General features: G+C 43.1%; 1 protein-coding gene across 2 annotated transcripts in view; it reads left to right on the plus strand.

The window, feature by feature from the left end:
* Positions 1-11,575, plus strand: part of RFX8 (regulatory factor X8) — a 34,070-nt gene that overhangs the window by 16,459 nt on the left and 6,036 nt on the right. For both annotated transcript variants that reach the window (XM_083610717.1, XM_083610716.1), the window contains 7 exons: positions 438-588; positions 738-796; positions 1,340-1,496; positions 2,669-2,763; positions 3,994-4,108; positions 6,582-6,862; positions 7,738-8,014. In XM_083610717.1, the coding sequence (XP_083466843.1) occupies positions 438-588; positions 738-796; positions 1,340-1,496; positions 2,669-2,763; positions 3,994-4,108; positions 6,582-6,862; positions 7,738-7,908 (1,029 nt within the window). In that variant the 3' untranslated portion in view covers positions 7,909-8,014. The remainder of the gene's footprint in view (positions 1-437; positions 589-737; positions 797-1,339; positions 1,497-2,668; positions 2,764-3,993; positions 4,109-6,581; positions 6,863-7,737; positions 8,015-11,575) is intronic.

The raw sequence follows: 11,575 nt of genomic DNA on the forward strand, positions 1-11,575 counted from the left end.
GCAGATTTCTAAGGAAAGATGTGTGTTGGTTTGCATATTGTTTCAGAAGGTACTGTTTTGATAGATTCAGCTTTAAATGCAAAATGGATTCTCGTCCAACCCTAGTTACAGCAAGAAACCACGCTTCTCCAAGTTTGTAATGCAGAACTGTTTGTAATGTAATGCAGAATTGTGGCTTCCACTAAAGTGAAAGCAGAAGCTTTCATTTTTCTCTTGCGCATTAAAAGGGAGAGGGGGCTCACTGTGGTCATTCCTAATCTCGTAAACCTAAACCATGGTTTAAGTAATTGTCTGAACTGGGTCGCTGTATTTAATCCTCAAGAGGAAAGTAATTCCTAGTCCCTTCAGTGGTTTGGGACAATCTGTTGGGAAATAATCTGTTTTCATGTTGTGTTCATTGCATTTGCCTTTGGGTAAGAACTATCCAATACTTTTAGGAAATGGAGAAGATTCTGCTTCATGATTTTCTGGAAGATGTCTCTATACAGTACCTCAAACTGGTCAGATTATTCAGCAAAAATATTAAAAGCTGGCTGCTCGCAACTATGGAAGACCTCCCACCATTGTTGGGCACCTCTAAAATCAAAGGTATGTTCAAGTATTGTGAACTTGAAAAGCAGGGTCAATATTCATAGATACGAGCTGTTCAAACTGTTTAGTAATGCAGGCTGTAACACAAGTCGTTTAGAATTAAGTGGTGATGAATCGTGATCATTTGTTTCTTCCTTTCCTCTCAGAGGTGACTTTGTTTATAAAAAGACTTCGAAGGAAGACTTACCTTGCTAACATGGCAAAGGTATGTATCCCAAAGGTGAAAGCTGAAGTCATTCGCAATGAATTAGCTGACAAAAACGTTCTGTAGGATGGATCAGTCTATGTTTACAGTTGTGTTGTGTTGCTGGACATAGTGCAGTTATGAGATGCTGCCTTCTTCTGGACAGAATGTGGGATGGGTGCAGGACTTGGGCAGGTTGGTGGGGAAAGTAAACTGTAATGCAGAGATATGGAGCAGTACGAAAATCATTTCCCCTGTGTTCATTGCTGAGTACCAAAGTATCATCACCGCTGCCACCGTAGAACCCCTCCAAGCCCCAATTCTGGTTCAATGCTAATAATAATAGTGACTGTATTACCAGTTATTAATTGATCATGATAATGGTGATGATATTGTGTGTTATGAGGAGGTGAGAGGGATCCTCAGCAATCTGATAAGCCTGGGTTGTATCCAGTGTTAGCTGTATACTGAGATTAAACCCTTTGAAAGTGAGTGGGGTTATTGGTTTTGCTTTTGCTTTTCCCAAGACATAAATGACGTGCACTTTTCTTTCTTTATTTACAGACCATGAGAATAGTCTTGAACAACAGCAGGAGGGTCAATGTTTTGAAATCGGACATGAACGCAATCATTACTCAGGGGTTTTCAGACATTCCTGGAAGCTCGCTGCAAATTGCATTTAGAAATGTGGATGAAATTGAAAGTGGCACAGAGCTGAAATGTAGCAGCACAGGCTCTTACTATTTTCCTATTTGATGGAGTACTTTGTTCACTTTTTCTGCTAGAATTTGATAGAGAACCTCTCCCTTTTTCCTTGATACAAAATGTTTTCCTTATGTGGATATCACATGAGGATTATTTCACAGTTTGTTCTTAGTTTCAAATGTGGATGTCCTTCTTCCAAATTCTTTTGTGACATTTGGTTTGGTTTGGACCTCTTGTTGAAGTTTTATATGATTAATAAGGTTTCTCTTCATATTAATTACAGTGGGCATGGCTGTGATGAAAGGAAGTTAGCACTTGGGAGAACTTCCTGTGCAAATTAGGGCAATTTGCATCAGAAAGTTTTCAGTTAGCTCTGGAAAGTTTTCTCATGCCCTAGAAAATGCTCATGTTCATTTTACCTGTATTTAGTGATTTTTTTTGAAACTGACAAGCTTGCCCTAATACTGTGTTTGCGTTGTTGCTAAGGAACTGACGAAATAGGAAAATTTTCATGCCACATCACTGTTGAAATTATATGTTGCTACTTGAACTAACACCCTTTGTTGTACACTAATATCAGAACACCTAATTGATCAAAGTAGATAATATTCATGGCAAAGCTTCTTGCTTGCATGTGAATGGGGAAGTCATAATTTTATCAACGGACACAAGACATGTGTGTCTTGAATAACTGTAGCCTTAGTACAGAGATGCAGTCCTACACATCAAAGTATCATATGATGCAGTCCTTTGCATCAAAGAATAACATTTTCATTGACTAAGCTTTCATGGTTTCCCTGCCTTACATTTTCATGTGACAACAACAGCTGACATGGTCCAGCCCAAGCTGGATTCAGTAGGAACACTAAGTTGATTCTTAATCTCATTCAAATGAATTGAACATAAAAAATGTTGAATTTCGGCTGCTCTGTGCACAGTATTTTTCACATATAAGAACAAACACAGATTGATTGACTAAAGCCCTAGCTCTTCTTAGAGGTTGCAGTGAAATTTGGAATCAACAGGCCATAAAAACAAGATCCTATTTAGCTAGAAGCTAATAAGAAAACATATTGTCTTCATATAGTTGTTTTTAATATGTTTTGTCTCTGTTAAGTATAAAGAGATTTAAACTAAGGAACAGCCTTGAGCCATCTATGAGCCAGTGCATATTCACTTGTTTTATAGGCTTGAATAATCTGATGTCTTCACTGGACACTTCAACAGATATTAGGGTTTTGCTAAATTGTTTGTCCTCGGACCTTGAGGCTTTCGTGATTCAGGTACAAAATTAGGCGGTCTTAGAGATACTGTGTTTATTTCACGAGAGAGACGGTGCTGCTCCTGAAATGAAGCTAGTGTGTGTGCATCTATATGAGAAAAAGGTGAAGGAGGGAGAATAGGGTGACCCTGCTCACTACCAGCTCTGGACTTGTCCACTTTGCCCTCCCAGTGTCAATTTGGCTCCGCCCACTGCGGGCATGAGGTTCCTGGCAAGTTGATTAGCAGAAATATAGCCCTTGGTCTGGGGAAGGTCATCCCATCCCCACTGCGTACTTTGTACAATGACCCACACACACTCTCTCTCTCATATGTATATATATGAGAAGTTTCTACACTAGTTGAAAATAGTTGAACTGAAATATTTGTGTGCTTGGAGTGTGGGTGAGGATCAATGCTAAAATAGAGGAACCTTTCAGTATGATCTCAAACACATAAATGCAGTATCTGAAGAAGTGTAAAGGTAAAGGGACCCCTGACCATTAGGTCCAGTCGTGGCCGACTCTGGGGTTGTGACGCTCATCTCGCTTTATTGGCCGAGGGAGCCGGCGTACAGCTTCCGGGTCATGTGGCCAGCATGACTAAGCCTTCCCGCCGGAGTGGTCCCTATTTATCTAATTGCACTTTGACGTGCTTTCAAACTGCTAGGTTGGCAGGAGCAGGGACCGAGCAACGGGAGCTCACCCCTTCGCGGGGATTCAAACCGCCGACCTTCTGATTGGCAAGTCCTAGGCTCTGTGGTTTAACCCACAGCGCCACCCGCGTCCCACTTGAAGTGTGCATGCACACGAAAGCTCATACCAATAACAAACTTAGTTGGTCTCTAAGGTGCTACTGGAAGGAATTTTTAAATTTTGTTTCAACTACGGCAGACCAACACAGCTACCTACCTGTAACATAAATGCAGGTATACGTTCAACCCTGTTCCCAAAGTCTCATTCACTAAAGCAGCTCCTATTTCTTTATAAGCACATCCTGATGGTATGCCAGAAACCACTAAACAGCTGTCCCATGTCTGAAGAAATTTATCCATAGTGGAAGAAAAGTACTACATTTATATTCCAACTTTCTTCCACCGGCAGAGTTCCCAAACTCCTAATCATATCAAAAATGAGCTCACTGGAATTTAGTGGGACTTAACTCTCAGGGAGGCTGGTATAGGTTTGAAGCATTTGTCTATGCAGTCTTTGGGGCCATGTTACAATGACATGTCTTTGTGTGACTCTTTGCAGCCGAGCAAGAATCAAGAAGAGTTCAGAAAGCTCGCTGCTAATTTCCAGCTGAGGTGGAACTTCCTCTTGACATCTGTCAGCAAGGCAATGACCCTCTGCCACACTGAGAGCTTTGGTCAGTGATGTCCTGCGATGGTATTTTGTAGGTCGTATTCGGCTGTAAAACATATTTGGTGGTCAAGAACTTGGGATCTTGAACAAGGAGCCTTGCGCCATGAGGGCGGGACTCTTATCTAATGAGCCACCTGCCTCAGTGTGTGCGCTTATGACTTGCGCGCTTGAGGCCCACGATGGAAGAGGAGTCTGCTTTCAGGTGGGGAGGGGGCCTTCATATTGCAAAAGGGCTGTGGAGATATTGCAAACAGATTGTTGAGGGGTTTTTTGGGGGGGCCGATCGTATTCCCCCCAGAAAGTGTAAATCCAGGTTAAATAAGGAGGGTTGGCAGCTTTGTCACGTGGAAGCTTCAACAAAAGCTTGCATGCATCGTAAGCACGGATCGCACAACAAATACCCCCTCTTTATGCCCTGCAATTAAGAACAATATGGATTGCTCAGAGTCAGGCATGGCATAAATCAGCCTGCCATACTTAGAACCTCAATTTCTGCCCTTAATGCTGGCCCTACTAACAGTAGTAGCCCTTCCCATCCTTCTCAGACATTGTGTTGGCAGCAGTGATACTTGTTTGTTGCTGGCCTGGGCAACCAGTGTGGTGTAGTGGTTAAGAGTGGTGGACTCGTAATCTGGTGAACCAGGTTCGATTCCCCGCTCTTCCACATGCAGCTGCTGGGTGACCTTGGGCTAGTCACACTTCTTTGAAGTCTCTCAGCCCCACTCACCTCACAGAGTGTTTATTGTGGGGGGAGGAAGGGAAAGGAGAATGTTAGCGCTTTGAGACTCCTTCGGGTAGTGATAAAGCGGGATATCAAATCCAAACTCTTCTTCTTCTTCCTGCCTAACCACGTTTTCCCAAAAGTAAAATAGATGCATTGTTAGGAAAGTCTAGTAACTGAACAAAGAGAGGCAGGCAACCCAGGCCACTCAATCCAGCAGGCGTTGTACATTGCTCTGTGCATAAGACAGATGGTGCACATACTGTAAATGCCTGAAAGACCACCTGCTTCCCTACAGACCCTTTTGGGTGCCAAGACTGGCAGAGGGGGTAGCTCCTTTGCCCTCAGAAGCTTGGGGTGGCAGCCTCTAAGTTGTGGAAATTCTTCCCCACAGAGGTGTGTCTGGCATGTTCATTATGCAACTTCCTGTGAAGGCTGAAGATGCACCTCTTGTGAACTTCCAGATGTTATTGGACTCCCAAGTCCCGTCCCTGGCTATTAGCCATGCTGACTGGGGCTGCTGAGAGTTGATGTTCAACTACGTACATCTGGAGGGCATCAGATTCCACATTCTTGTTGTAAACAGTAAGGCAAGAGGGAAATGAAGTGCAGGAAGTACAGACAGTGATAGCTGTGTTACAGACAGTGACCACAAAACAGCTTTGATGGTAACGCATTCTGGCACTGGTAAGCTGATTGGCACATGTAGTGTGATTCAAAAACAAAACAAAGCACTTGATAAAAGATACAGATTTAGAATCTTTTAAAGAAGACTGGAAACCATTCCTAGTCTATATGTAAAATTATTTCTCATATGCAAAGACCACAGCGGGGTTTGAAGTGTAAGAAAACAGCAGAATACATTAAGAAACATGTTAGAGAGTATGAAATTAGATAAGATGGAAACTTTAAAATGCAATTGTTCGTGATTTGAGTTATAAACATTGATGTTGGGTGAGCGGGAAGTCACTAGTTTTATTAAATTGGAATATAATTGTTGAGCAACAAATTACTTTTTCTATAGGAAAAAGAATAAAATATTATTACAAAACAAAAAACAAAACAAAAAAACCCAACCACTTTGTCCCGGTGCAAACTTGTGCAGTTTTCATTTGAAGTTTCTTTGCTCCAGGATGACCACCTTAAAATCAGTTAAAGTCAGTCTTTGTGCTTCTAGACAGAGATGTTTGTAGGTGTGGGGCACTTCGAATCCATACAACAGTCACCTGCAAAACAATGGGAGGTTTGTTGCCAGTTCATTTACTGCCCTCTGGAAATACAAATAGAGTCAGCAACTCCTTGCCTGTTACAATAGTGCTGATAAGTAGGTTTTCTGAGATGTACTTCCTCTCTTAACTACATCTTGATTTCATCCAGAGCTCTGGGACTCACCCAACAGCTCCTCACCAGGGAGCAGGTAAGAGGGAAAAAGCCCTGTTGGTCTGCAAACCATGCAGTTGTAACTCCTTCCTTTGCAAGATCTGCATGGGGAAGTTCAAAGCAGTGGGAGAAATGGCTCTATAGTTCTGCCCTTTGCAACTATGCAAAAGTGTCCATGTACTTTTGTATGTAAAGGACAACACAATTACCCTCTGATTGTGAGGTCACTGGTTGATTTTTAGAGCTGAGTGCCATCTCCCCATTCCTATCTCAATGCTAGCCAATGCACCCCTTTTGCCTTTTCATCTGACTAGGAAGGTCTAATAGATGGCTTCACAATTTATCCCATCTGTTTTTATTTTTTTAAAAAACCTAGGCTCCTGGCATTTGTTCAATCTGCTTCTGCTTGAATATGTTATTCACATACTTCAAACCCATGCGGAAGAGGAAGGAGATGGGGCTCTGTTGACGATGCCGCAGGATCCCTTGGCTCTTCAACCAGTCTGTCTTCTGGACGATTTTGCAGCTGAACAGCCTGATGGCGGGGAGGCAGCACCAACTCGAATCATTCTGACCCAGAGTCAAAGCGACATTAACTTAAGTAGCATTATTCTGAAGGTCCTCAGCTGCCTAGTAGATGCTGACACAGGCAACAAGGTAAAAACCCAGTTCTTCATATTTGCTTCTGAATGAGAAGTAGAAAATCAGATTGTTGGAAATGGATGCATGCTTGAGGCATGTACACAGGGCTCTATCTGTGTTTGTGATATCTGTGAACAACATCAAAAGGTATTCCCAGCAGCTATGATCAAGTGTAGGTGAATTTCATTTCAGCTTTAAGTAGGCCACCCTTTATACCAGACCATGAGGAACTTCTGGTGTTCCATCATCCCTGGTCATTGGCCATGCTGGCTGGGGATGTTGGGAGTTGATGTCCAAAGAACATCTGCCACAGGTTCCCCTGGATTCAAGTATTCAGATTACTACTTTCAGCCAATAAATCCTCCTATCTGCTACAGTCCTTTGGAGGTTTCTGACTATGTGAAAGCTCTGAAAGTTCCCCAGCTTTTATAAGCAGCAAAAAGGCTGGTTTTAGGAGAACTAAGACATACTGCCCCACTGCTCTTGGGTGTTATCTGCCTTGCTTTTGCTCTGGACACTTCCATTTCAAAGTTTTTTAGAGGAGAAAGAGAGAGAATAAACAGAATTGTGTTTTTGGGCTCCTCATACATACTTTTGTGCTGCGTTTCTAGGCACAGGTCTGTGCTTTAAAACTCAGTGTCTAAGCTGTGGAAAACCAGAAATTGCCTTTTTCCCGATTCAGCATGAATGAATGGAAAGTGCCACTAGGGAATGTGGCAGAGCGAAAAAAGGCGTGCTTGGACGCAGTGCTTTAAAACGCTGACCTGTGCCTACTGTGAGCACGGGGGAAAGGTAAGTGATAGTAAGCCCTGAGTCAATCCTGTCTTCCCACAGCAATGATAGTGATATTCCATCTTTCTTTCTTCCTTCCTTTCTTTTTTAATGTGCAGCTTATCCAGGTAGTTCTGGAAGACAAAGCATCTAAATGTTCGGTTAAAGTGAATCTTCCTGTTGGACAGGAAGCACTTGTTACTCTAAAAGATGGGCAGAAATTTATCATTCATACCTCTGACCCGCAAGAAGACTGCAGCAGTGCTTGGGAGGAAACAAAGCAGATCTGAAAGACTGTTTGATGACCATCTGCAAAAAAAAAAAAAAAAAAAAGAGTTTTGTACATAGTTGATTTGAACATAGATTTTGCACAGCCTCGGTGTATATTCTGTTGAAGTAAGTAGTTTTTATGAAGAGCATGCATACATTTTTAAAATTGTGTCATTTTTCTGACGTATTTTAGCTGCCTAGCATGTTAATGAAATTTCCCCCTCCTTACGTTCTATAGCTGTTGTAGGAAATAACACTAACAATTTTGTTAAATGTAGTAAATAAATTTCAGGTGACATTCCCGCTTCAGTTGCAATTGTAATGCTGTAAGATGCAAACCAGTGACAATATGTATTGGTTGAGCCCCATAATATTAATACATGCAGCACCATGATTGTACATGGCATTTTACAGTATAAACGATTCCTCCCACCCACTCCAAGAAACCCTGTTCCATGGAGCTTGCAATCTAAAGTTTAATAGCAAGGAAAGGCATTTCGCCAATACAAATAGTCCCAGAATTATGCTTTCTGTACCTAAGGCTGCCAAGTGTGGTTCATGTCCCTGCAGGAGTCTGAATTTTGAGAAGTCCTACTACAAATCCTGTATATGTAGAATGTTCCAAAGCCAAGCAGTTTAGGGACAGCATTTTAATCTGAGCTGTCTCCTCAAGGTGGCAGTCAGGACTTAATTTGAACCAGAAAGCCCAGGTACTTTTTAAAGACCTGGAGCAGGTAAAGAAATAATAAAACAGATGTCTGTGCAGAGTTCACTGCAGAGTAGCCACACATTAAGGATTAAAAAACAGGGGTCTCAAAATCAAAGCATGTGTGGCTTCCAGGCAGATTCAAGTCCTGGTATTATTATTATTATTATTATTATTATTATTATTATTATTATTAGTCAACTGCTGCCTGCAGTCCTCAGATCAATACCTGTAGGGCAGGCATAGGCAAACTTGGCCCTCCAGATGTTTTGGGACTACAACTCCCATCATCCCTAGCTAACAGGACCAGTGGTCAGGGATGATGGGAATTGTAGTCTCAAAACATCTGGTGGGCCGAATTTGCCTATGCCTGCTGTAGGGTTAGAAGGGTAGTTCCTTTGACATCAGTGATGCCATTCCAAAGTGAATGGGTTGGAGATTCGCTTAGGTAGCTAGTTTACATAAAATCTTACTATGAAAGCTGTATGTGTGTAGATGTACGTGTTTCTTAACCAGACTTCTCTGGGGATGTCCAAATGTATTCAGTCCAATATACCCCATGTGCTTCTGACTCAACGTCTTCAAACTTCTTCAAACATCTGACTCAACATATTCAAACTTTCGGGGGGAGGGGGGAATGTTCAGTGTAACCCTTGCCCCAAATTGTTACTCAATTTTTCATCCTGGAAGTGGCTATTTGATAAGTGTTTTCTAACATGGTTTAGTCCCAAGGCACCTAAAAGAGATGGTGGTAATACTACTTCTGAATAAACCTACCCTGGACCCAGAGGATCTTAATAATTTTCGACTTAAAGTAAATGTCCACTTCCTGGGCAAGGTTTTTGAGTGAGTGGTTGCCAACCAGATCCAGCAGTCTTGGATGAAACTGGTTTTCTGGATCAATTTCAGTCAGGATTCAAGAGCTTGGCTTGACACAGAAGCTGCCTTGGCCTCCCTTTATGATTACTTGTGTCAGGTAATCTCAGCAGCGTTTGATACTATTGGCCATGGTACCATTCTGGGAGAGACTGTGTGAGTTTGGTGTAGGGGGCCCTGCTTTGAAGTGGTTCCACGCCTACTTGGACCAGAAGGTAGTGCATAGGGAATATTGCTCTGTCCCGTGGGTTCTCCAGTATGTTTGGTCTGGCCTCCCCATGCTATTTTAAATCTACAGTACATGAGACTGCCATGTAGGGTCATGCAGAGTTTTGGAACATTGTCATCAGTGTGCCCTGAGGAAGGGCAGGGTATAAGACTGTTGAATCAATCAGTCAAATTACTTTGACATCAACATTATGCATTTTGAGAGTTAAAAAGGCTTCCCAAGGATAGCTCGGCCAGTTAGTCTCTTAACCTCATGATTGTGGGTTCGAGTCCCATGCTGCGCAAATAATTCCTGCATTGAAGGGGCATTGGACAAGACTATCCTTGTGGTCCATTCGAACTCTGTGATTCCATCTCAATAATCTTTACAACAGCTGTACAAGAGCAGTCAAGGCCATTATCCCCATAGGTTTAAGTACACTCGTGTGCAATGCAGTGGGCAGAGTGCCCTACCTGCACTAGGGAGACTCTGGTCCAGTCACGATGTCTCAGCCTGACAGTGGTGTAGCATGGGTTGTCAGCACCCGGGGCAAGGCAAGTAATTTGCGCCCCCTAACCCGTGGATTTGCGCCCCCTAACCCGTTGATATCAAGCCTTGTCATTCAGAGGCATTTGGCACTCTCCAGGTGCCCGGCTTGATTCCTTGTTGGCCTCCCCCGTCAGCGACTCCCGGCAAGACAAGGCGAGGTCTTTATCGGCCGATCCTTCTTCAAACGTGAGAAGAACACAGCCACTCCTCCTCCCTCACTCCCTGCCATCCCCAGGGAGGGGAAAGAGACAGACAGAAATGTATTTACATGCCTTTATTTCTGTCTTTCCTCAGTGCAGAGAACAACATGTCTGCACCCTCTTTACAGCCACAGCAGAGAGAGAATAACTCCACCCATGTACTTCCAGTACAGGGTCATGTGACACTCTGAGCTAACATCCGGTGCTCAGAGCACATAATAGACTGTTCCTTGTTCCCACGGTACAGTCCCAAAACATCAACATCCTGTTTGGCTTTCCAGCCATCTGGAGCACTCAGCAGCATTGCTCCTTTTTCGTAACAGATTTGCCCTAACCCCAGATGTTGCGCCTGGTGCGGCCTGCACCCCCCACGCTACGCCACTGCAGCCTGATCTACCTCATAGGGTTGTTGTGGAAATAAATGGGAGGGAAGGAGCTGCCTATCCTGGTCTGTGCTCCATGTAAGAATCAGAATCATAGAAATGAAAATAGGGATGTTGATGATGATGATGATGATGATGATGATGATAATAATAATAATAATAATAATAATAATAATAATAATAATATTTTGTTGTTGTTAATACCCCACCCATCTGACTGGGTTGCCCCAGGCATTCTGGGCCGCTCCCAACATATATAAAAACATCATTAAACGTTACAAAAAACTTCTCTATACAGGGCTGGCTTCAGATGTCTTCTCAAGGTTGTATAGTTACTTATCTCCTTGGCTCCGGGGTGGCATAACTGCATACCCTCCAACATTTCTCTGATGAAAATAGGGACGTCCTAAGGAAAAGCGGGACATTCCAGGATAAAATCAGAAACCAGGACGGTTTCTATAAATCTGTGGCTGTCCCTGGAAAATTAGGGGCACTTGGAGGGTCTGGAATCCCGAGGGTCGTCTAGTCCAACCCGCTTGCAATGCAGGAATCTTTTTGCCCAAGGTGAGGTTTCGAACCCCTGAAGCTGCGATTAAGGGCTCTTAAAAATGTAAGAAATAGTAACGCGAAGGATGCTTAAGGGCGGGATGCCGAGTCATAGTAAACGAGAATTCCGATGATCCCCTGCTGCTGGCGATTTGCCAGCTTAGGCATTTTTCTCAGGCCAGCCGCTCTCCTCCGCCTCAAGGGGCCGCTGCTCTCGCA

This window comes from Podarcis filfolensis, assembly GCF_964270895.1.
Source record: "Podarcis filfolensis genome assembly, chromosome: 4".
Taxonomy (NCBI): Eukaryota; Metazoa; Chordata; class Lepidosauria; order Squamata; family Lacertidae; genus Podarcis; species Podarcis filfolensis.